This window comes from Drosophila rhopaloa, unplaced genomic scaffold, assembly GCF_018152115.1.
Source record: "Drosophila rhopaloa isolate 14029-0021.01 unplaced genomic scaffold, ASM1815211v1 contig_3, whole genome shotgun sequence".
Classification (NCBI taxonomy): Eukaryota; Metazoa; Arthropoda; class Insecta; order Diptera; family Drosophilidae; genus Drosophila; species Drosophila rhopaloa.
This window is the reverse complement of record NW_025335123.1, coordinates 15099896-15127156: the sequence shown is the minus strand read 5'-3', so window position 1 is coordinate 15127156 and position 27261 is coordinate 15099896. Positions and strand designations below refer to the sequence as shown.

The 27261-nt window shown below is 37.5% G+C and overlaps 2 protein-coding genes across 2 annotated transcripts in view; one reads left to right on the top strand and one right to left on the bottom strand.

Moving 5' to 3' along the window:
* Window positions 1–20298, top strand: part of LOC108047131 — a 47324-nt gene extending 27026 nt beyond the window's left edge. Inside the window, exons 2-6 of the mRNA XM_017127218.2 lie at window positions 13612–13668; window positions 13736–13933; window positions 14847–15040; window positions 16069–16165; window positions 18604–20298. Coding sequence (XP_016982707.1) covers window positions 13612–13668; window positions 13736–13933; window positions 14847–15040; window positions 16069–16165; window positions 18604–18761 — 704 coding nt within the window. The 3' untranslated portion in view covers window positions 18762–20298. The remainder of the gene's footprint in view (window positions 1–13611; window positions 13669–13735; window positions 13934–14846; window positions 15041–16068; window positions 16166–18603) is intronic.
* LOC108047132 lies at window positions 3058–4125 on the bottom strand. The gene has a single exon (XM_017127219.1). The coding sequence runs from the start codon at window positions 4058–4060 to the stop codon at window positions 3308–3310; it is 753 nt and encodes a 250-aa protein (XP_016982708.1). The 5' UTR covers window positions 4061–4125; the 3' UTR covers window positions 3058–3307.
* Window positions 20299–27261: the final 6963 nt, after the last annotated feature.

Below are 27261 nucleotides of genomic sequence, written 5' to 3'. Positions count from 1 at the left end.
ATTCCTTAAAGGTTTTTACGGTTAATTAGTGGCTTTCTTTTTTAAATTTCTTGGTATTAAAACATACTTTTTTGATTTAAAGTATAATTCTTATAAAATACAGATACAGATTTTGTGTAAGCCAAAAGAATTATTCTTAAATCTCTAATATTTTACCACATGAATTGAATTTTAAAGAACTCCCCAAAGGTTGTTACGCTCAATTAGTTGCTTTCTTTTATAAATTTTTGGGTATTAACTGCATAAAATAAAATATAAAACACAGATTGTAGTGTTATTGAATTACTGTAGTACATATTTTACCAAATGAATTATATTTTAAAGAATTCCTTAAAGGGTTTTCCCAAGTGGCTTATAAAACTGGCCTGATTAAATTAACTTGCCTGCAAAAGGTTACTTAGAAAATAATGAACTTATACCGTAGTTTAAACTATTAAAAGTTGTTGTGCAAACAGGCAGCTAATACCGCCTTGTTGTTCTTTCTGTGTTAGCCTAGTGGCACTTTAATTATGCATTTGCCTTGTCCGTCCCTGAATAGTTTGATTTAACCAGTGCTCCTCGGCGTCCCCTTCCCCGTAATGCCCCCACTTGGTTGCATGCTAACAGTTTGACACTTTAAAGTTTGTCCCATGAGTTGAGAAGTTCAGGGGAATCGCCAGGAATTGTGCCAGGTTCCAGGGTCAATGTCAGCCTGCATAATTCATGGACTTTGGGAAAGACAAAGGATATGTCACGATGGGTCGGACTTAATGGCTGGAAAAAGGTGACCGGAAGCGACTGGGAAATATGCTCAACTTTAAAGGTTTGTAGCCCCCCAATGTTTTGGTTTTCACTTTTCGTTAAGATTTATAAATACGAATTAAATCTATCTTATAATTTCTAATTAATATAGTCAGCTATTAAATATTTCCCATTTCTTTCTACTACAATTATTTTTGTTCTCTAATATTTCCTCTTCTTAAATCATAATTCATATCTGGGCAACATTTAATATCTTTTTCAATTTTCCACACAATAGAACGTAGCTCTCATCTTTATTTGATTTCTTTGCCTTTTCTTTGCGCATAAATTCCCTATAAAATAGCGCCATTTACTATTTATTATGCTGCCAGATGGGCGGAGTGAATGAGATGGGGAAGGGGAAGCCCCTTGGGCAGGGTTTTTTGTTTTTGGCTCAACTTGTTCTTTATGGCAGCCAACAGGCCAAACGGAAAAACTTAATAATTCTACATCATTTTTATGTGCAGCTCATGAAAGTCAGCCGGCAAAAAAGTTGGCTGCATAAAATAATGAAAAGAAATTCTGACACTTCAACACGACTTTAATGTTAGCCCTGCCCTTTATTTTCGTCCTGAACAATTTTCCCTTTACCATATGTTGGCCTTGGTGCAAAAGTTTTGGAGTGTGAGGAAAAGTTTTGCAATAATCAACATGGCACTTGTTGGCCCACCTTTTTCACCTCGCAATTAGGTGCAACACTGTCGCGCTGTCTCTTTCCCCTGCCATATACCCCTCTCTTTCGGTGGCTAAAATTGTAGTGCATACTGCTCGAAGTCATTGATTGATTGACTGATTGCTGGAACAATTGAGAGTCCGCACCAATTATGGCAACTCACCGATGCAAACTCAACTACTTGGTGGCAGCCCGGTCTGCCATCTCTTTCACCCGCCCTTGTCCGCAATAGTGCCATTCCTCTCTTTTGTCAAGGAGCCCAAGGAGCGGGAAAAATGTCAGGAAAAATGCGAGGACTTCGGACCTTAGGTGCGAGGAACAGGGAAATGGGGAGACTTAAGTGGGCACCCAGACACTTGACAAGCCACTAAAATCGATACTGCCAACCGATACCCTGTAAACAAGGCGGGGTAATCGTATTTTTAGCAATAGATGGGACAACAAAATTGTAGATAGAAAGTAATGAAATGAAAATATTATATATATTTGTTATTTTTAAATTGACAAAATATAGATTTGTGGTTAAACCTTTAAATTCTTAAATACAATATATTTCTTAAATATTGTACAAATATTTTAAATTTTGCTGGCAAAAAATTATATTCCCAAAAAAGCTAGAAATTAACCTCTCAATTTTCTTCAAATATTAAAACAAATATTTAAAATAACGTTTTTATTATTTTAGTAGTATTTTTTCATAGCTAATTAAAGGGTATGCCATATTATTTCGCGTTAAAACAAAGTTTGTCCTGTTGTCCTGCCACACTTATTATATATGCAAACATTCAAATATTTCAGAAGCCACAATCCATAATCCGTATTTGCTTATATCTGGCTTCGAATTATATTTCCATTTCGATTTCGATTGGCTTTGGCTGGGCTGCACTAATTAGTGCACATTTATCCCCGTAATTACGCGCAGCCTGCTACTAATTCTTCCCACCGATTTGAATATGGAATGAGCCCCCAAAAACTCCAGCTTTTTCCATTCTGCGGACAGCCTTCTGTGCGGTTTGCGGCGGCTGTTTAATTTTGAATTTCCAAAGCCCAATTAAAACATTTTGTGGCTGGCAATCAGTTAATGGGGTGGGCTGAAAATTGGGAAAATTAGTACAGAAACTTAGATTAATTGATTTGTTTCAAAGAAAGTATTTTGCGGAATGGAGTCATTTATGCTAGCACCATAGGGGTTTCACTTGTAATCTGATTACTATTCGATTATTAAATTTATGTCCAACTTATAATCGCTAAACAAATTCTTTTCTTTTTTAAATAAGATGATTATAGATATATGTTCCTCACTTGCATAAATCGCAATAAGTCGTAACGTATTTGAAGTAGTAATTTCTAATTAGTTTCAATTTCCTTGGCCCTAATTTACATTTAGCCTATTAGTTATACACGAAAATTGCCTGATCAAAGGCCAGAAATTAAATTTCCCAGCTGAATGGCGAATTCCCTGGGCCGTAACAATGCCAGTACCCATGACCTTTGACCCGCTGCTAATTAGTAAAATTGAAAAGCCAATAGTTTCGAGTTTATACAATATAATTACAAGCATAATTTTATTATCCAACCATGTACACATCGTTGGTTGTCCTGTCCTTAAGTCTAAGTTGTATGATATACAAGAAAAAAATATCTGTCTATATAATATATATACCATATATAGTTTTGTAAAATCGTCTGTACGATTTCGCATTGCTGGGCAATGGAAGTCGCTGTGGGTGAAGTGATTGCTTGCCCAACTGTTTGACAGCTGGCACACCTGTTGCCAGTCCTCGCCGGGGATTACGTCTATGGGTCCATCAATCTCCCAAGAAGTCCGATCCAAGCGGAGTTAGTGAGATTGACTTACAGGTCTGTGGATATGGTGTGCGTGTGCCCGGCCAGCAGTTGGTAGGTGGTGTACATGGGCTCCTCCTCGCCGACGTCCACCTTGAACCTCTTGGCCGCACTCTCCATCTCCTCCAGATCACTGAAGCCGGGAAAGCCGGTGGGGCAAAAGTGGCCGGCAATGGCCTCCGGAATGTGGGTGACATTGTGCAGCATGTGGGCCGGTGTGGATTGCAGATAGTTACGCCACTTTTGGTAGGACGAGGCCGGCACTTGGCCATTGCCACGACGAAGGCTGATGGGCGACGAGGTCTTGGGCATGATGTGCTGCGCCTGCTGCATCATGAACATCTCCCACTCCAGGTTGCCCACCGTTCGATTGGACTCCATGGAGGTGTGTGATCCGTCACTCATGTCCTGGGTGCGCATCAGCACCTCCTCCTCCTTGCCCGCATCCGAATCTTCATCGTGATCCTCCCGATCCTTGCGAGGCGACGAATTGGCACTGCTGCAGGTGTAATAGCCACAGGATCTGTCCAGTTGCGGCTGCTCAGCAAAGTCATCGCAAATGGGCTGGCTGGAGCGGCTCCAAGTGCTCCAGCTTTTCGAGGACGAGGATGCGGATGCGGATGAGCTGCTGCCCACGCCGCTGCTGTTCCGACTGCTGTACAATCGCTTCAGGGAGCGACTGCCAGATCCTCCGGCTGCCATGTAAATGCTGCTGTTCAGGCTCAGCTCCTTCAATTTCAGACTGCTCGCACAACAACCCATGATTGGTTCTCTGTTTTTCTGTTGGTATTCAGTGCTAAACAAGTAGGATGTTCTTCGCTTGACGATTCGTGGTCGACTGTTGGCAATGGCCATAAACCCAGGGGCCTTATATATGGCCAGCAGGTAGCCGCGGTTGCTGGCGTTCCAGGAATCGCCGCACTGCTACCTGATTTCGTTTTTACAAATATTTTTCTGGCCTAATCCGCGAGCGGGATTTCATGAAAACACGCGGTACTTTATGGCCCAGCAATTTGGCCAAAAACACGGCCAGTACCTGAAATCCTCACGAAACGACCTTGATCTGGCCAACGAGTTAAGGATCGCCATACAAATACTCCTCGCTCACTTATTTTAAATATTCCTCTGGCCATAACCCTTTTGGGTTTTTATCTGCCTTTTAATACAGCTATGAGTTATGGCCAAAAAAAAAATATATATGTATATCCTGACATCATGTTGTTTTGGTCGACGGCCTTGGGCCTTTGTTTTGGCCAGATCCTTCGTCATTCCCTTGGCCAATTGTTGTGTAAACGCCGTGGCGCAGTCCTCGGAACGCCGTTGACGCCGGCCACAAGTCTCGAATCGACGGGACAGGACCTTTTCCCGGCCCGAATCAAAAACCAAGGACCAGAAATCAGAAACCCCGAAAACCACGCAGCTGCACCGACTGCGATCTAATTCGGGCGAAACTCCTCAATGGAACAGCACTCCCATTCTTGGACTCTATGACTCGAGGCCAAATGAAATCGACATTGGCATCGGCATCGACATCGTGATGCAAATGAAAAGCGACATTGGGCAAATGGAAATGGAAATTGGCAAATGATTACGCGCTTGATGTGCAACCATTGATACGATGGAAATGGCCGAGCGGAATGGGGAATTAATGATGCTGGATTGGCCATGACAAGTGCCTAGAACGTGTCACTTGTTTGCTTTTAATCGCACAAAATGGTCATCCATTTTGCATTTGAAGAAAAGTCATGAGAATGAGCAAAACACAGAGAGATTTTCGCAATAAAGTACCCCTATCCATTGAGGAACTCAAAATAAATAAGAAATTCATTTGAAAACTACATAGGTAAATCTCAAACTTTATTTTCTTATTTAGAGAATAAGAATTCTCTTATAATATGGCTTAAATATGGCTGTTTTAATACGATTTTCTATGTTATTACAAAATTATATATTTTAAATTTATTACATTCACACTCCTTTACACCCTTTAATGTTTATAAATCAAAACTAAAATAGCATAAAGCTATTCTTCGATAGTGAACTCTTTTAAACTCTTTTAAACACTTTTAAACTCTTTTAAATTTTTTTAAATTATAGTATATATATATTTGTTTTATTCCCAAAACTTCCTCTTGCTTCTTTTACAATCAGTTATCAGTTAGTTATCTATTAGTATTATGTAAATTTCGGCAAGGGCTTGGCTCGCCAGCCTTTGAGACCCTTAGAGACCCCTAGAATCTGTATGTTAAATGGCTTATCTGCCGACGTGTGCCCCTATAATTTATCCCGAAACGGAATGCAACTGCAACTGCAGTGGCACGTGGTCATCGCTTCGTCCTTTGGGGTCCGAATGAAAAGGAACACCCATTTTGGGCCAACCTCCGGGTTCTCCTTTCGGTTTTCACGGGAAACTAACTTGGCTTTTGTTTCTGGCCAACTGGTCAACCTCAGGCCTCATTTGACTATCGCACATTTGGTGTTTGCTGTTTTGGTTTCTTGTTGCATTTTCACACGCAATCGACGAAATTCCCGCATCTTTTTTTTTTTTGGCTGGGAAAACGAGCAGCGGAATTTCCTCGTCCTTTCTCTGTTTTCCTTGGCGGAGTTTCCCGCTCGCCTGCCATCTCGCTTGCTCCCACTACGTTTGTTTGGCGAATTTTGATCCGTTGCTGCATTTGAATCTGCATCCGCATCCACATCCGCATCCGCATCCTTATCCGCATCTACATCCGCTTGGCAGTCACGTAACTACGGCATTCGTTGGCTGCACGTGACGGGTCTCCATGTTGGCATCCAAATGCGGAAACGGAAGTCAAAGAGCTCCAAGTGTCCCTGGAACTTCACTAACAGCAATGTTCCCTTTCAAACAAAAGAGAAATAATGTGGAAGTATTTTTACCAAAAAAAAATACATGAAATGTATTTAATTTAGAAACCTGTTAGATATTTAAGTAACATCCAAGACAGAAAAAGTATTTGTTTGTTATCATTAAGAATAGTAAACTATATTTAATTTACCATTTATGACATTCTTTGGTATTACATAATTATAATTTTTTATATAATGATTTTATATAATTATAATTTAATTAATTAATTAATTAATTTACAATTTATTACATTATTTGATTTTATATAATTATAATTTAATTTTAATTTTTTATTTTTTGTTTTCGTGTAGCCCATGTGAACTGGTACTATGTTCGATTCGGTCGACTTGCTTAACAGCAAGGAATAGGCTGTGGTTATATATCCTTCGATTGAGTGGGAGTTTGATAAAGTTAGTATACAAAGTTAGGAAATAGCACGTATAAGGAATGACCCTTGACAATTTAGCTAAGTGAGTTGCAAAGTAAACTCACGACTTCCTCATTGCTTTGCATACGAAATTTGTTCAAGTATGCTCTATTTTCTTTGGGCCAATTCTAGTTGTTTTAAATAATAGTACCCATAAATATAATTTATAGATAAGACACCACAGCACTTTTTGAGTATTGTTCCGTTCAGTAAATAGTAAAGTCTTTAAGAAATTATTAAAGCTTTTATTTGATAGGTGGGTATTTTTAAAGCTTATAATTTGGAATACAACCGTGTGACTTTGTGTCAATGTCTAAGTGCTTTTTAAAATGTTATCCAAATGTATTTTCATACACCACCTCCTTGAGGCAATCACATGTGAAATACTTCGAAAAGTTACAAATTTCACCTTAATTAAGTTATTTAATTGAGGGAAGAGAAAACTTTGCAACTGCATTTAAATGACAATAAAGTGCAGAGAATTTGAGTCATCCAACAGAGTGAATCAATCGAGTATGCAGTGTGCAATCCCCATTTGCGACAAAGGAGCAATCGCATTGAGGATTCCAGCCATTTGGAACGATTCGCAACTTTGTGGCAGAAATCAAAGCAAAGGGGCAAGACAATCCATGTCCTTTCATCCTTTCGTCCTGAGCCCCAAGTCCACTCGACTCCAGTTCGGCTGAGTCCAGTTGACTGGCCATTAAATGCCATCTGGCTGGATGCAGGGAATTCCGCACGGAGTCCCAAGGAAATGGCCACGAAATTGAAATGCCAATGACACACAGATTTCGAAAGGGGGAAACTGAACTGGGGATAAAAGCAAGCGACGTGCCGGAACCCCAAATAGTTGCAATGGAACTGAATCCAAAACTGAAATAAAATAAACCAAGTACACTGACAAAAAAGGTAGCGAAAAACAATTATTAAAATATATATGTCGATGAATGTGAACATATCATTTTTAATTACATACAGTTTTTATTTTTTTCTATCTTAGATAATAACAATTAAATTGAACGCATATTCAATTTTATTGTTAAAACTAGCTTATTTGTATGATAAAAAAAAATTAAATGCAGGTAATGTTGGTACTGAAAAACCCCTAATAATCTGTTGATATAAAAAGATAAATAAATTATTAAGTGTTACAACCGTTATTAATATGCCAATCAAATTAAATTTAGTCTCATTCTTAACATTATAATAATGTTCAATGAAAACAACATACATTTTAATGGCGTTTTTCAACTTTGGTATGAAAACCATAAATATTTTTTTATTTTTTACATGCATATAAATAAGACTCTAGAACAAGAAACAAAGATCAGTGTATTATTATGGTAAATAATAAAGAACCTTTAAGGACAACAATAAAATCGAACTTGCCCCCGATTTTTTCCGGCGTATTCGATGAAGTTGAATGCAACTTTTGGCACAAGTGCAAGCCAAGCAATTGTCTTGGATTTCGGTTCGGATATTTTTTATTGAGCCAGCTGGCCTCTCAGAAAAAGCGAAGGATGCGAGTCAAGACAATGGCAGGGACATGACCGTTTCCAGGACTCTCGCGGTCGCAGGACATCTGTGATCCTGAGATCATCAATGCAATTTCTATTTACCATATTCTGTTTTTCCTCCTTTTTTTTTTTGAGTTGTGACAAACAAACAAACAAACAAAGAAAAACACACACAAAAAAACATGAACGGGCGGAGGGAGGGATCTGAAGTTGGGAAAATGTGAAAGTGAAAATGCGAATAGGAGGCCGCATTATGTTTACGAAACGCATTTTCCGTGTATCGGCGGCAACTCCTTGGCCACGGCCATAAAGCCATAAACCGAACCGCGTGCTGAGGCCCAGATCGGTCAGGTAGCCAGGTTAAATAAACATATATATATATGTATATATTTACACGATATATACAGGACATGCGAGGACACTCGCACCTCGATGATGATAATGATTGCAGCGATGGCAGCGCACTTGTTGATCCCGCGACAGGGTCAAGTTAAGTCGCGTACCAGAAATCGCTGGGCGCTCGGAAAGGCCCACCAATGTGCCATGTCCTGGATGGTATTTCCGCATCCTGTGGGAATTTCGCGACGCACTGAGCCGGGGGAAAAACACCCTGGACATCCACCGATCGATCCACATGTGTTCCTTGCAATTCGAGGCGAGGCTACTTAGGCTCTAATTTCGGCTATCGCCCAATCACCTGATGACATCGCAGCTGGATCCTGGTTTTGCCCAGGACCAGGTGCTCGCGAGTCCTTGACCACAAGAAGCCTACAAGTTCAAGTCGAAAGTGAAGGTGAGTCCAGGAAATAAACTGGAATTGCGAGAAATATCGCAGAAGTACAGCTGATATCTGTCAACTAATTTTAAAATGAAATTTGAATGCCCAAAGATAACATAGTGAATATAATTTAAACAGCAAATATTATCCAAAAATGGAACTTAAATGTTTAAACTAATATAACTATAAATGCCTTAAATCAAAATGTATGATATGCTAAAAATCTATCGAAGAATAACTTTAGGTAATCATACATAATAGTTAGGGACCTATTATTAATATTATTACAAATAAATGTAATAGGAATTTTGTTGAAGATATTCTTGAAACTTTTATGGAGTGGCTGTTACAACTTAATCTGCATTTAAGCACAAGTACACAGATATAGAGTACACTTTATGGGTTCGTAAACTAAACCGGAAGACCATCTACTAAAGCATCACTCAAGTACAGTTGTGCTTAAATTACCAAATGCTTCTCTGACTAAAAGTGCCCCCAACAATTAAGCATTCCCCATTTATCTGCCACGCCCCCTTTCTCAGACTCGTTTTACGATGACCATTTTACGTGTCCATCGCCGTCTTTTCTTGGCCAGCTTTAAAGTGATTTTGTTAGTGGTCGGAAGATGGGCCAACTAAGTGCTCCAAGCCCACTCCCAATCCCCCTTAAAGTTGCTCCCACATTATTTTCTTATTTTGGTTTAGTTGAGTGCTTCTTCCCATTTTTGTATGTATGCCGGGGATAGGAATTCCTTTCCCCTTTTAAATGCATTAGTTTTGGTTTCTTTTATGGATATATGAAATCGATACAAATCGTTAAACAAATTCTATAAAAAATCTTAGCAAATAAGGTTTTTTTCTGTTCAAAGTGTTTGAAATTTGCTTTAAAATTGTTTTTAATTTGATTTTAAAATCTGAAATGGTTGATCACAGTCAAAGAAACGATAAATTTTAAAACCAAATTTTTTGGAAAAATTCTTATTTTTTAAAAGAGCTCCTCCCAAAAAATTTTAAAAATATAAAAACAATTTTAGTTTAATCTTTAAAAATTATCTTGTCTTAGCAGCGCCGAAAGTCTTTTAGCATTGTCCCAAAGAAAATGATTTCTTATTAAAGTTGTGTGTGTAAAACCAGGATGTTTTAAAGATAATACACCAATATCCCCGAATTCGACTCGTTTTTCCCCCAATCTTGGTTATTTGTTGCCACGTTGGCTCCTCGGAAGCCTTTGCACCCGTCACGTTGAATTGAGTCGAATTCGGTTGAGTTTCTGCCATATAGGTAAGCGGCTTTAGTCGGCACACCTGCCACTCCCCCTCCGCCCCTACGCCCAGTTCCGCCCCCTTTGAATCGGAAACTCGGGAACTGGGGAACTTACAACGTGAGGCAGACAACTTGTGCCCCCCATTATCGTAGAAAATCAATAGCATTCCCCCAGTTATAATTGTGTGTTGTGTTATGACTGTCGTCCTGCGCATTCTTACCACACATTTCTCTCAGTGTACTGCTGACATTGTGTCTGTCTGTGTTTTCTTCTTATGAATTATTGAACGGCTTACGGAGTTTTTCTCCGCTTGATGTTTATTTACATTTGTAATCCGGTTTTCTTTCCTTTTTTGTGCCGCTTTTTGATAAAGTTTATTGAAAAAACTTTGCCTGATTCGGTTGCGTTTGCATCTAAGGAAAAGTCGGCTCATGTGGAGACAAATAATATTTTTTCGGTTAGATTTTGTCACAAGCTGTTTGACTTGGCACCAGCTGCAGGATATGAAAATTGGAATTGGCTCAAATAAGGTATAGGGCTTTGAGACATGACGTTTTAATAAATGGTATATTCGAAATGGATTAATAATATAAATAAATCAATTCAGGATTACATAATGTGTAATATCTTCAAAACTTGCAAAAAACAAATAGATATAAGAAATTTTTTATAGTTTATTAACAATATAAAATAATTAAAGAAGTGTTTCTAGAATTATCTCATTCCTTAAAAAGTGTGATTCTTGGAAAAACATACTAAACATAATCTAAATATACTTACACGTTTGCTTTGTTTATCCAGAAAGTCTCTTTATTAATATAATTGTTCTTCAAGCCTGAGAAAATACCCATTAGTTCAATGAAGAAATTTTAAGGAAAACAAACCAAATGTGTTAGTTTATTGGCTTACTATTTAACTACTTAGAATTTATGCAGCATTGAAGGCATTTATTATTTTCTACAGGTATTGAAATAAGCCATAATTTCTGCTTAAAATCCATTTTGTGGATATTCTGATATACTAAAGAGAATGTCTTAAAAAAAACACTAATTAAATTCATCTCAATGCTCTGTTCAGTCTAATATGAGTAATATATTAGATATTTCTTAGCCTCTTCTTTAAATAATAGTGTATGTATCATATAGATTATGCAATAAATATTTGTTTAATTAAACTAATATATCTAAAAGATTTATATTCTGCTTAATATATAGTTTGTCCCTCCGCTCATCTATTTAGTGTTAGTGTTAATTTAATTAAATTCATCTCTCTGTCTGGTTTATTCCGAGCTGTGTGTAATATTATGCAAATGATCTGTCTTCCACTTTGAAATAATTCCGTATTTAATTGGTTCCAGACCCATTTCTCATGTCCCTTTGGTGATTCACAAATTGCGCAAAATGTTTTTGTTAATTGCTGGCTGAGTCCTTGTTCGTCCTTCTCATTCTTGGTCTTATTCCTGGTCTTTGTCCCTCAGCTACTGATTATTAAAATTGCATTCCGTCGTGCTTGTTGTGGGTTATTTGTTTACTCTAATGAGCATTTAATGGACAATTCCAAGCTGGGTGACACACACACACAGGAAGAGCTGGAGATAAACTGAGAGGAAGACAAATTCGGATTGGCCTTACCTGCAGCGATTTTCCCTTCCGGTTTTCCACTTCACCCTTTCCCTCCGCTCTCTCCCCCTAATTTGATTTTTATTACACTTTTCCCAGTTCATTACAATGTCTGCTTCTTTTTTTTTTTTTTTTGCTTGCTTGCTCGTCCTGTCGCTTTTCATTCATAAATTACGGGGAAATTCGGCAGATAGCTAGGTTGTTTTTTTTCCCCGCACTCTTCGCCGGAAAATCCCCTCCTTTTATGGCACATCCTTTGTACTTATCCCTGTGGGAATTGCGTATAATTTGCTCATGTTAATTAGCTCATTTCGGGCATAAATTTGAGCCCATCGTCGAACACATGTAATTAAGCAAATTAGGCAAATGAAGCAACTAAATAAATAGTTCATGGGTGGACCAGTTTTCCGCTTCCAAAGGGGGTGGCATTGTGGGTTGGTGGCAGCTGGGCGCTAAACGCTTTCAAGGTCGTTTGCCTAACAGGCTGACTGGCCAACCTAATGGCCCATTCCCCTTAATTCATGGCTCCTTTTGGCTCTCAATGGCTACACTGGAATAAAAGCAGGACATTTTGTTATATTACTAGTTATTTTTTTATTTTTTTGTATTCATTTTGTATAAGAAACTCATGTGATTTTACATCATTATTTGTAATTTCATTAACATTTTATATTTAAAAATCTTAACTCCATTAACATATTTACCATCGATACTTCAAGAAACGTTGCAAATAAAAATAACAGTCAACAAGTTGATTTTAAAATATCAAATTGATAGAATAAATATATTACCTGTTAATTTAAGTTTTCTGGTAAGAAATTGATGGAATAAATATATTGTCTTTTAAATTAAATTTTCTGGTAAGGAAGTCTTAGCTTTGAAGATCATAGAATATTCATTTATATTTCCTTAACTTCTATAATGAATTCATCTTAAAATCTAGAGTTCTTCAACAACATAAGACCTGAATCATTCATTAAAAGGTATGGAAATATTTTTCACAGTGTCATCAGCACTTTGAAGGGGATTTTAGGAGGTGGTTGCGAACTCCACCTGTTCGCATTCTAAGCGATGGTCTCTGTGGTTGTTGTGGTTCTTGGTCGGATGGTTTTCGGCTTGGGTCTGGTTTTCATTTTGAGTACGGACCCTTTTTGGCACATTTATCATCGGAACACGCAAACACACGCATCAGCATGAAGGCCTTCCAACTTTTAATGCACTAAATAACTACGGAAAGTTAGTTTGTCTTGGGTGTGGAGGGTGGAGGGCAGTAGAAGCCCAGACCTTTTTAACACCCAAAAAACCCAGGCCACCCACATTTGCATATGCAGTCGCAGCACTTTAGTCAAACTTTCACTGACGTCAGCGTCTGAAAAACTTCATCCTTGACACTCCCACACAAACTTGCCACCCACATCCAGCCCTTCTAAGCAATCATCTGGGTAAAAGGATATAAGCATGGCCATGTGCGATCCTTTAAGTGCTCCACGATTGCATAATAGAGGGAATTTTCAAGTGCAAAACTTGGCATAATTCCTCGGCCATCAAATCTGTTTGCAGAGTGTTTATTGCATTTTCCTTTTGCAAGCACATTTCCCTCACAATGTTCGTCCTTTCGAGCGTGGGATAATATTTTCCAAGCTGCCACTTGCCACAAACTCAAGTTGACTTTGAAATGCTTCTCCCAGGCATCAAGTTTCTTCCTTGATTTTCCTTAAAGCTTGCCAGTTTTGAAATGCATTTTAAGGGGTGTTAGTAAATAGGAAATCATAACAATTTACTTACCTTTTATAGAGAATTTTCTTATTAAGCAAGTGTATCCTTTCTAATCGAATTTCAGTTGTGCGTCTGGAGGTGTTTGCCGAGGAGGTCACCACTGCAGCCAGCCTGTCGGAAGGTGAGTTGTTCCCCCCATTTAAATTGAGCGACTCTGATTCAATATTCCGATTCTCGAAACCCCACAGAATGGGGCTCCGGCTGGCGGGGCACCAATTTCCTCGTGGAGGTCGAACAGACCGCCCCCATCTCACCGCCCTCCTCGTCCTCGGCGTCCTCCAATGGCAGCGAGGATTATAATGGGGAACTGGGCAGCCAGGAGGTGGACGAGGGATTCACAACAGGTGCCACAACAGGGGCCTCCAATTCCACCGCCGAGGAAACAGGTGGGCTTAATTGATTCACCCCAACTTAGCCTCCATTTCACTTGTTATTTGTTATTATTTCACAAACATTCTTTTCGTTTATATTTTTAAATATTAAAAGACAAATCCATTTCTGGAACCGTTCTATTAAAGTGCACATAAATACAACATTTAAATTTTGCTACTTTTTTGCGTGGCAAATACCACAAGTCAATGTGTTTTTTGTGTTGAAAAAAGTTATTTGCATTTTTTGATTGCAGAATCAAAGTTTCAGTTGCAAAAAAAAAAGAAAAACAATTTCCAAACTTTAATTGGTTGACTTTTTTGTGGCTACCAAATAATTCAGAAGTAGTTCTCGTACATATGGAAAAGATATGTTTTCTATACAAATATAAGCTGCTTATATGCTAGTAAATGAGATGTAATTCCCCAAATTGAAGTAAATCCATCCTGATTTGTTAATAGCTAATTTTCAATGAGCATAGATTAGGATTAGAGGTGTTTCCACTCGCGGAATAATAATTTTCCAAGGATATGCGACACATGTAGCCGCATCGTATGGATAAATTTCTCCTTTTTGCCTCTACAAATATTGAATTTTTCTTGCACTCACACAACTTCAACACCTGGAAAGAAATCCCTTGGCAGGATTTGGCGGGCTAAAGTCGCTGATTCGGTTGCTTAATAAATCCCAATGCCAAATCCCACTTCCTTAACCAGTCGCAATCGCAATCCATTTGTTTATCGCGGAGATTTTACGATTTTACGTCGACGATAATTGAATTCGAGCCTGACTCTTGAGTTATTTACGTGCGGTACGTGCGACCAGTTAACAATCCAAACAAATCCATAATGTTTACGGCGAAGAGGAGAAGAAGTCGTTTGCTGGCATTGAAAGTAAATAAACAAATCGCATTTGCGCGTAATCTTGCAGGACCCAAGATCATCGTTCGCACCGAAGAGGTCCTGATTGTGGGCCTGGTCCTCGTCCTCTGGGTGGGCGCCATCATGCTCTTCTTCAACCGATGGGGCAAGATCCGGATGCTGGAGCCGTACCAGCCCAAGTTCCAGCAGCAGCACCGCAGCTCCTGTCCACTGGTCGAGTTGGATGCGGTCACCACCCACCAGGTATTCATACTTGATATCATTTATTCCTGGCATGACAATTAGATTATTTAGTACTATACTATATATGTTTCAATACGTATTTATAAAGAGCTTTCGGATGCAGGTTAAATACATACATTTTATATATAATAAACAAAGATCATTTGGTTGTATTAAAATCATTAATTAAGGCGTCTGAAAGTATGCAACAATATATTTCATTGCATATTTCAAGACAGATTTATAAGTGAACTGATTTCTGTAGTACCTGCATAAAATGGTATATATTTTGTGAATATTTTGACACTTGCCAATTTAGTATACTACATATATTTAAATACATATTTATAAAGTGCTTTCGGATGCAGGTTAAATACATAAAGGTTAAAATATAAAGGGTGGTACTAAAAAGATCAATTGGTTGCATTTAAATCACTGATTAAGGCGTCTAAAAGTGTGCAACAATATATTTTGAATTAATAACGTCATTGCATATTCCTAGACAGATTTATAAGTAAAGTTTTTTTTTTTTTTTTTTCTTAAATATTATTTATTAAACATAGAACCCGTACAATCTTTTAGTACCTTGACAATGTAGTTTTGTATATGAATTTGAACCGAACCTCATGCCTTCAGCAAAAGGACTTTAAATAAGTAAAGTAATTTCTGTAGTTCCTGCATAAAATGGTACATATTTTGTGAATACTTTGACACTTGCCAATTTAGTATACTATATTTATTTCAATACGTATTTATAAAGAGCTTTCGGATGCAGGTTAAATACATACATAAAATATTAAAGTTTTTAAATCACTGATTAAGGCGTCTAAAAGTATGCAACAATATATTTTTAATTAATCTTGTTTTTCATTGCATATTTCTAGACAGATTTATAAGTATAGTGATTTCAGTCGTAAACAATTTTCGTTACTCAAACTTTAAGTCTTCTCTTATTTGTATGGGTGTTTATATTGAAAAGTGGTCAAATGACTTGAACTTTATATAGTACATGCATCGCTTGATATATATATATACATTTCTTGTTGCAGCGCTCCTCCGTGTCTCGAATGTCGATGGGCATGGTGCACAATCTCAATATGCCGACGTGTCAATTTGCGGCCTATAATCCCAACATTTATGCCAAGGGTATGTACGTCATTTGGGTGCTCTTTCATCCGCCCCCACTATTTTTTTTTTCCTTCGCGTACCACCCATCCTCCATCAAAACGCCCCGAACGCAATTAAAATCGAACATCCACGAGCTCAAAGTATTCGCAACTTGTACTGCATACTTTTGTGCGTCGCCCAGAGCGGCACAGTGGCTCAAAATGCATTTAAAATGACAACATTTTTTTTGGGTAAATTAAAAGAATAATTAATATCATGATAAGAATAATTAATATCATTTGACATGCTCACATAACAATTGATTATTTTAAAAAGTAAAATACGAATTTAGTCTGTTAGTGGTGTAAAATAAATCTAGTGCAATTTGTAATCAGTTCAATAGGTTTCTCAAAGTTTGCTGTACCACAGTTTCCCTTTTTTTATATTACTCATTAATAAAAAGAACACATTAATAGTTTGTATAGCCTGGCATAATAAAAACATGTATTTCAGTACCATATTTTACAGCTTATACCACTTGAATTTAATGAGCTGATTAACATATGCAGACAACTGTTCTCATTGCCAATCCCCTCCAGCTTTATAATATTCCCTCCAGTTTTAACGAGCCCCAATGTCCCAGCAAAGTCGATGCGAATCGAAATACTTATGCGTAATGCGCGCTATTTGAAGCGTTTGTTAACACCGCCGCCCCCTCGAATTGCCACGCCCCCTGGTAAATACAGCATTTAGTCGTAGCCACTTTACCGCCCCTTTATCCCTTATCCCTTGTCCCACATCCCGATCCCAATCCTGATCCCGGTCCTAGGAGTTTTTTTTAATGAGTTGCCAGACAATTAAGTTGCCCGCTGAGCGAAGGCAGCGGAGCGCAAGTGAAGCAAATAACAATACAATTTTAATGCCACCACTGGCTGGGGGTTCCCCTTGGATTTTTTGTGCTCCACATGCACAGCCAGATCCGCATCCACATTCCCAATCCCCAATCCCCTCCAGAGCTACGCAATTAAATCCCGTGGAAACGTGGGGAACACGCGGACAGGAAGACAAGCGGCCCAAGATAGGACATACGCACATAAAACATGCCAGAGCTGAAATACACGTAGAAAATCTTCCATTCAGTTGAGTAAAGATACTTCTTTGAGGAACAAAATCAAATAAAAAATATTCCAAAATAATTAAGAAATCAATAAATCCTAGTGATTTTTCTAGAACATCAAACTTTTCAAAGGTTAGACATTATTAAATAGTTTAAATCAATTAGAGTAAGGCAACCATAAAACACTATTTGATATAAATTGGGGAAATGAAAATAAATAAAATATAAGGCATTTCTGCAATATGGGAACAGAATATTCCAATCACCCCTTCTTAATAATCTCCCCAAAACTTTTCTGTGTTATTCAAATTTGTAAAATATAAAATAAAAGAATTCCAATGAAACCTTAAGCTTGTCTTTTAAAATTAAAGAATTTTATTCTATATAATAGTCATATTATGTTAATAGTGTTATGATGAAAGATAGATAAGAAATACAAGATGCCAATATGGAAATGTAACTTTTTTTTGCTCTGCATGAATGGAGCTGATGATAATGTGGATAAATCTGCAGGGGGCGAGGCGGTGGAAATGCTGAGTTGAGAACTCGGTTCCGCAGCGGAAAGTCTATTAAGTTGAGTCGGGAAAACGTCGCAGAGGGGATTCCCAATCGCAGAAAGCAAAAAGCAATGAGGAGAACGTGACACGAACTGTGAGGGGATGCTGACATATAAATTAAAATTAAAAACAGCATCAGAAATTAGAAAACCACATCCATCAATTTAAAGTTTGGCCTACAGAAAATAGATTGAACAGCATGTAAAGCCACTTTAAACTATGCATTTGACTAAGTAGAGGCCATATATCAATTTGTTTTGCAAGGATAATTGATGCGTTTTGGCAGTGGCTCCTCTGTTTGGAAATATAAGATAATTATTTAATCAATCAATAGATTTATTGATTAATGGATTGCAAAATAAGTAATTAATCCAAAATTTATGGGTACAAAATAATGTCAAAAATTTTAATTTACATAAAGAAGTGTATATTTATAACAGATTTTTTAAACTGACAGAAAATAAAAAAATGTTAACAAAAATAAGCATTATTTTTATACTAAAATATGTAGTAATTTAGTTGTTTTATTCACCTAATATGGTTTTAAATTCTTTATATATAAAACTATTTTGATTGAGGCTCAGCTTTAAATATGAATATATAACTGTGTAAGTTTAGTAGCTTTAAAGAAATGTATTTGAGATGAAAGTTACATTTTATTTCACGCACTCATACCCATATCCACGAGTTTACATTCATGCCCCTGATTGTTGCGCCACCAGGGGCAAGGGTGTGACCCCCCACCCCCCACAAATTTATCCCGAGACTGAACCATTATCCTTTTTGCCTCGCGTGTGTTCCAGGATACGCCTCGCATGTGTCGGCGTCGCGTCCGCGCCAGAATTCGGTGTTCGTGGGGGCCAGCACCAGCCACTACCTGATGCCGCGACCTCCGAGGAAGACCCGCTCGGCGATGGACCTGCACTCCATGGTCCTGGACGAGAGTGCCGAGCAGGTGTAGGCAGGACTTTAGTGGAGGATCCATGGGAGAGAGTGCTAAGTCAGTTCGTAAGTGTAAGTGGAGTGGGAGTGCGGCTTTCAAGCCGAATGAATTTCGGAAACAAATATGTTTCAGCATTCATTTAAATAACGCGTTTTCGGAGCACTATACTGTGTGTGTGTGTGTGTGCCTAAAAGTATGCAGTACATTATTTGGTGTGTTTGTAATCTAGCATGTTGTAGACAAACTCTTTAAGCATACTTTTAGACAGCCACTCCAGTCATTTTTAAAACTGCAAACATTTTTTAAACATCAAAGCTTTAAAAAATACAAGGAATTTGGTTACTCCAGTTTTCCATGGTATTTTAGGGTTTATTATTACCTACTATATTTTGAAAAAAGCCAGAGAAAAAATGGGTTGATATGGTTTTCAGTTTTATTTTGGGTAACTGCCATTGGGAAGGCAGGGAATGATAGACGGAATAGCACTGTCCAATATTTGCAATTATAAATACTTACCACTCTCAACTAACTCTATGCCATTTCCTAACTATCTCTGTCGCACATATTTATTTCTGTGCTGGCACAGAGTCAATTTGAGTCAATTTTATTTAGGACCAGTTAACCAGCTGTGAAAAGCAGAAGTTCACACACAGAATTATCAGCTAAACATACCGAAAATATGTAGTAATATCTATCTTAGAGTATCTATCTTAGCCCTATCCAGTGTTACTCAACGTAGTCTATACCTAATCCCTTTTCCTACTCCACAATATTGGATGACAGAGCAAATTGTTAAATAAACATAAACATATGTATACACGTAAAGTAAATAAATATATCCGCGAAACTGTTTAGTTCGTAAGCCCAAAGCTCAAAAATCCATCGGCATGTATGTGTTAACTTCAAACTCGACCAAAGTTTCCGTATTTATATGTTTCCCCAGCACCTTTGTACTCCACCTTAAAATGTATCTTAACATAAGTGATTTCGACCAACAAAAAAAAACTGGAAAAGTATGCAGATAGAAAAAAAGAGAAGGGGAAAAATGTGGAAAAGTGGAAAATGAACAACTAACTACTAACGAAAGCTTTAAATTCCTTGGGTCGCCTGGGGGACATGCAAAACTAAGAACCCATCCAGATCGAAGTAAACTAAACCGCAGCTGAGAATTATACTTTAGGCCTAAGATAACTACAGATACCGATGTGTGTAAGTCTCTACCAAAAAGTCTAGTGAAAAATATGTGGATCAATGTACACTTTACCAAAAACTACAACTATAAATATAACCTCGAATTAACGATAACTCACACGGTCAGACAGTTGTTCCTCACAACTCAGAAAACCAAAAAAAAAAAAAATAAAATAAATAAATATATTGTTGAATATTAATGTTTAATTAACTTGTTTAGAATATTTACAAGGGCCTGAGCAAAACCAATTATATATACACTTGTGTACTATATCAAAAACTAAACTATGTATACATAAAATATATACATGTATAAAACAAAAACAAAAAAACAATTATATACATTTTGATGAATTCGATTAAAGATTATATTTGAAGCCAAACGAATGTTTTTATTTTTAGTGGAAAATTATCAAGAGAATTATACAAATATGAGGGATTTTAATTGTGAGGATGGAACGACCTTATATTTCTATTTCAGCCACGAGGATTATAATTGTTTAAACCATTATTCACATATACTGCGGTATTTGTGACGTCATCTGCATCTTAATCATCTGAAAATTCCTACTTTGTTGCTCCAATATTAAACGGAACTTCACATCGAACTTCAGATGTCGAAGTTAAGGATTGTAATTTGATTTGTACTTCTCGACTTATCTTTCAGCACGCCTACGTTTTCAAATGACAATTTCCCTTTTAATTGGTTGAGAAAATTATCGCTGTAATTATAATATTATTATATTTAGCCCAACAGAGACCCAAAATAAAGCTTGATTCTTTGACTTTGACTTACTCCGATATTTAAAAGGTTCAATTGAGTTATGGCCAATATAAAGGGCAGCTGCTTATTTTAATGTTTCGTCTAAAGTGTTTATGGTATGTGGGCGGGCAATAAAGTATAAAGCTATTTGCTTTCTACTCTTACCAAATCGGATTTTTGTTTGGGAGTAAATTTGAGACCCCATAAACGGGCGACATTACACAGATGTCGTCGAACTTGTCGGTTCGATTGGTTTTCCTTGGTTTTTGGCATTATATGAACTGGTTGGAGGGGTTGGGGGGTCTCTTGGACTTTTGGCCATAAACACATTTGACAACACGGCCAGAAACAGGCGCGTAAATGGGCAACGGGGCGTGGTGGTGGCCAATAAACGGAAGCCATTCCATGTCTGGCCATCTCGGCCATCGGGTTCAAGTGCAGCCGATTTATGATGGCACCAGTGCTGCCCTTTTAGCCATTTTGGAGCTACTTTCAGCAATTTGGAAGACCCATGCACACCAAAATCCAAAAGTGTTTAGGTAATGTACAAATTAAATTCATTTCTCTTAACTTCTTAAGACAATTTGCAAGCTATTGGAGAGAGAAAAAAGGTATTTTGCTCTTACTGAGTTTTTCAGCTACTTTTCAGTTCGACTTAATCAGGCAATATCCTTAGCTCTTAAATTTTTCTTTTGATATTTTAGGTTTTCTTTATTTACATTAAGAAAAATCAGTGATTAAGAAAAGTAATCCACTTTCAAAATAAGAAAAATCTAGACTTTTACTACATAAAATCCCAAAGTGAAACTTAACTCCAAAGAAATTTTGAAATTATATAAAAATTCAGTGTAAAAATTGTTTTTAATTTTGGTTTCTCGCTCTCATGTTAAGCTTTAAGTATGACTTAAGCTGGATAAATGTATGAAATATAATATGTACCATTAGAATGGGAAAGTGTTATACATGGTGTAAGGATAAACATGCCTTTACTCTTTGGTTATGTGGACTTGGCTGTTTCCATGTAGATCACTGTGACAACACTGCGTGAAAGTGGTTAGTGCAGCCAAGAGAAAGAGGAGAAGAACGACCTTGTCGCCGCCGCAGGCCACAAATCAAACGCCACCCCCTTTTCTCCGCCTCGAAGGCTGCAGCTTGTGAGAAAACCAAGTGACACACTTTGGGAGTGGTGTGGAGCATTGTGGCGTGGCTTTCCTTACTGCTGGAAAATGGGGCTCTTACACCAGTTGACTTGACCCCAAAAAGCAGTGCTTTATTGAGCTGCTACAATAGAAGATTGGACAAGTTATGGCCATCAAAAAGCTGGAAATTCGTCTTCATTTTTACCAGTTTACCCAATGATTTCATTTCCTCCAAACAAAGTTTTATAGTTGTCAGTTTTATTATTATATTTAAAAATTACTTACAAATTTAAAATAGCCCAAAATAAGTAGAAAATTCACAAACACTTAACTTTCGATTTGTTTTACCGAAATCAATTGAATTTTATTATCACCAAAAATTATGAATATCATGAAACGCCACGCAAAGCGCAAACGTGTCAAGATGTTGCTTATTAAACAAGAATTTCGACGGAGTCAGCTCATGAAATACATAAAAAAGACTGCTGCTCCCCAAAATAAATGTCATGAACATTGTTACCACACTGGTAATTTAGCCAAAATTATGGATATTCAGCTAAAACGTAATCGCAGGCCGTAGTCGACAAAACGTTTTACGATGTCAATGGCGAAGGGAATCTGCATGACAATGTGAATTAATTTCAGGCACACGACCATATCCAATTTGGAGCCTGCCATTTGGCCACATGGACATGCAAATCTTGGCCAATTTTGTGGCAGCGTGTCAAAGATTGATTGACATGACTGTGGAGGCTGCGTAAAAGTTGAACACAAGTGGCTAATCGAAATCGCTTAGCATAAAGGTTTTTTGGGGGATGGTTTTGGATTTATGGACTTGTGGGTCACGGCGGCACTTGATTGCATTTGGTTTTTGTCGACATCGACATCAAGTTAACAATGGGGATACAAACTAGACAGCAAATTTTATTTTGCGTTAGCTAAGATAGTGTTTTCTGATGTATATTTCTTTAAACTGAGTAATCTGTTGTAATATATAGTCATCTTTTGACTGTAAACAACTTAAGGGATGAATACGAAACAATAACAAATATTAGATTAATTTTTCGGTTTTTTAATCAAGTCCCTGGGAAATAGTGGTCGAATGTTGGAGTGTCATGCCTCGTTGAATTCGTTAAAACATTTCCAACAAAGTGGCATTTACAGAAAAAATATCATACAACAAATTTTTTCGGAAACAAATCATGGGGATACCCCTTAAAAATATTTTGACCAAAACCCGAAAAATCAGCTCGTTTTTTTTTGGTTTTTTAATAAAAACTCTTGGAAATAATGGTCAGATCTTGGAATGTCATACCTCGTTGAATTCGTTACTAAATTTCCAATCGATTGGTATACTCAGCTAAAAAATTTTATTTCGGCCCATATTTGGGAAAAAATTAAGTGTTACCCCTTATCAAAAATGCGAAAATCGGTCAAAAAATAAAATTTACTAAAACATCCAGGACTCGATTGTGTAGGTTGTCAGCTACACAGAACAGTCATTCTTTTCGCTGAGCGTCTTATTTTGGCAAAGATACAACGAAAAAACCCTTAAAACATAAAAAAAAAAAAAAAAAAAAAAAAATAAAAAACCCTTTAAATATATGTTTTTGATGGGCAAAATCCAGAAAAAACAGCTAATTTTTTCAGTTTTTTAATCAAAACCCTTGGAAATAATGGTCAGATCTTGGAATGTCATACCTCGTTGAATTCGTTACAAAATTTCCAATCGATTGGTGTACTCAGCTCAAAAATTTTATTTCGGCCCAAATTTGGAAAAAAATCAAGTGTTACCCCTTATCAAAAATGCGAAAATCGGTCAAAAAATGAAATTTACAAACACCTCCTGGAATCGATTGTGTAGGTTGTCAGCTACACAGAACAGTCAATATTTTCGCTGTGCGTCTTATTTTGGCAAAGCTACAATAAAAAAACCCTTAAAAAATGAATTCGTGACAAAATTTTCCACAAAGTCCGATTTACAGAAATTGGATATCGTAAAAACCAATTTTTCGCAAAAAAATCATGCATTTTATATATTTTATAGTTTTATAGTCCAAAATGATAGTTTTTTTTACAGAAAAAAATGTAAAAAAAAAAAATTTCTTCGCAACAAAATCTTTTGTCCAAAAATCATACCTCGCTAAATTGTCAGCTACACGAAACAGTCATTCTTTTGGCTGTGCGTCTTATTTTGGCAAAGCTACAACAAAAAAACCCTTAAAAAATGAATTCGTGACAAAATTTTCCACAAAGTCCGATTTACAGAAATTGGATATCGTAAAAACCAATTTTTCGCAAAAAAATCATGAATTTTATAAATTTTATAGTTTTATAGTCCAAAATGATGGTTTTTTGTTACAGAAAAAAAAAGGTTAAAAAAAAATTTCTTCGCAACAAAATCTTTGCAAAATATTTTGGCCAAAAATCATACCTCGCTAAATTCGATATAAAATTTGCCATCGATTACCATTCACAGCTAAAATAAAATAAATTGTTCCAAATTTTAGATTTAGAGTTAGAGGAAAACACACATTTTCTTTTAAAAAGCAATTAACTAACGTTTACTACCATAGTATAAAGTCAATCATATTCCCTAAAACTCAGTGGATGTTTCCCGCTTTTCAATTTACTTTCTTTGCTCCTTCTTCGTTACCTTTGATTTGTCCACTGAGGGACATTTAAGTGGAATCTCTGCCCTAGCATCCACACGTCAGCAATTGTTATTGTTGTGGGCACAAATGCCGGAAGCCTTCAACGCCCCCAACTCTCGGCAGCGTCTTCGTTTTCGTTGCAAGGACACACACAGCTATTGCGCACTTGCAATTCCTTTTCCCTTTCCCTTTCCATGTCCTTCTCCCCATTTTCCATTTCCTCACTTTTCCCTTTGTCCCTCGGCAGCCGCATAAAATTTTCAGTGCAGCACTCGCTTTCCGACTTTTCCCAGTGACTCCCACATGAGCGATCACTTTAATTGCCGCAGCTTTATTTTGATGCCGCCGGTCATAAACGTAAATAAGAATTTTAGATGGCCCGAAAAAGCGATGGCTTTTTCCCATTGTTGCAACTCCATTGTGACTTAAATTTCTAGGATAGAAAAGGGAATTTTTAAATAAACACATTAAGATATTTGGATATGTGATTTCGAAGCCTAGTTATTCCTATGTCAATCTGAAATAGTTCCCTTATAAAATATGTCCAAGAATCTACATAGAAAAGCGATCGCTTAAGCACTGATAGGTAGCTTAAATTAATTACTATTTTAGAGCTTCAGTTCTTTACAGCTTTCATTTCCCAATAAATCCTGAACCAAAGTCATTTTTTCCGGGGTCTTTATGGCTTAATCTTTATGAGGGCTAAGCTATTCGGCCATCAAGATGGGGAATATTTTGTAGATTTATGCAGAATGGTGCCCGCTCGTCTTGCCCCTGGTAATAGTTGGTCCGGTCCAGTTGATGTGATGGATGGGCCTCCTTCCTCTGCCGGCTGCATGAATGATGGCCCAGATTGCTGGGGAATGGGACACCAACTGGCTGCTTTCCAAGTGGCGTACATCTACTCGCACATCAAGTGCAAACAAACATGAAATTTGATTACCAAAACACGAGCGTTGGCTTTTAGCCGGCAAAACCTTCACTTTCATCCACCCATCATCCACTCCATTTTGCAGTCCAATATGATTAATCGTACTTGCATATGCAGCTGCATTCGGGCCAAAAGCCACTAACTAATCAGTTTCCCTGTCTTTGGTCAAAGCCAAAAAAGCGGCAGAAGGGGTCTGCTAATTATGTTGTGACTGGTAATGGACATCCTCCTCCATTTTGCCAGCACAATGTGTGTGGTTTCTCACCATTCTGAGACGATCCTTTGTCCACACAGGGAGAAAATATCAGCCAACTTGGTCGTTAAAATATGTTATAGTTTTATAGTTCTTATAGTTTTATGTAATTAAAAGTACAAGAAATCCAAAAACCAGTCTTGGCAAATCTATAAAAATTAAATAGTTTTCCCTATTTTAAATTTACATAATTATCAGAATTTAAAAAAGGTTGAGTGTATTAAATTTTACAACAAAAGAACCTATCAACCTGCATTTAAATTTAAAGACAATAAATGAATCCAAATTTAGCATTTTCAAAGAACAATTTTGCTTGCAATTTATGTGAAACCTTTTTTTTTTGGCTATTTTATAAAATCTTTATTAATAAGCAACAAGTTTTTAATCATTAATGTGCAAGGTTTTCTCTCAGTGCATCCATGCTGTGGTGACAAATGCAATAAAGAGCGAAAGCGGGAAGCTTTCGTTGACGATGTTTGGGGGAATGTTGAGGCTTACTGTTGCCAGTTTGATTAATGACGGCGATTGCCGGGACTGATGGCCAAAAGGGGGGAGGGGGCTTGCCGCGGGGGTTGCGGGGGGGACTTCGAGGGGGATTCCTTTGACAGTGACCCCCCTGTCATTGGCCACTTTCATGGCCGGGCCACTTTATTATTGGAGGAGAAGAACTAAGTTGTCTGCCAAGGCGGCCATAAAACATCTTCGCAGAATCATTTTAAATCAGAGAAAACAGTGCCACAAGCGCCGGGAATCAATCAGAGGGGGGCGAAAAGGGGGCGTAACCCGAGTGCAGCCCCACTGTCATCAATGTTTACGACTGGCCATAATGACGAAACACTGGGAAAAGAAGGAGGAGATTGGCATGGCATAATCAAAAGGACACGCAGCCTCATCAAGTTTTTCGCATTTTCGGGGGCTTCCCCTTTGTTGTTAGGCAGCCATTGTTGTTGCGAACAATGCGTGAAAATAAAATGACCGATAATGAGTGCGTTCCCGAAAACGAAAAGAGAGACTCGCGGACCCAAGTTCTGTCAGCCTTGCAGCCATTCATATTCATGTGCTGACAGCAAATTGTCCAGAAACTCAAAAAGGCAACAAGCCGTTGAGGCCATAAAACGGTCAGCAAACAGCAAACAGCAAAAACCCAAAGAAAAACGCCTCAACGCCCCCTTCATAAGCCCATAAACACTAATAAAGATTGGCGAAAAAATAAATGAAAACCATGAAAGCAAGAAAAGGTTTATGCTGCAGATGTTGCCGAGGGCAATAAAGTTGTGGGAAATGCGCCAGATGATGGTGCGAATCGTTTTCGGGACAATAAAGTATGTAAGCCAATTGAGCATGTCGCTAAAACAGTTTATATATTGCCTTGATTTCCGCCCCAATTTTAAATTGTCTGCAGGGCTGCCAGACAGTCCGAATTTTTTTGTTAACAGCTCGTGTTCGTGTTGATAACATTTATTTCTGATACTAAACTTACAGTTATGTTAATAACAAGGTATGTAATGTTAACTGTTTAGGTATATCGATTGCGCATTGATTTTAGTTCATGTTTAATATGGCGCGAACTTTTAAAATGTGACTAAG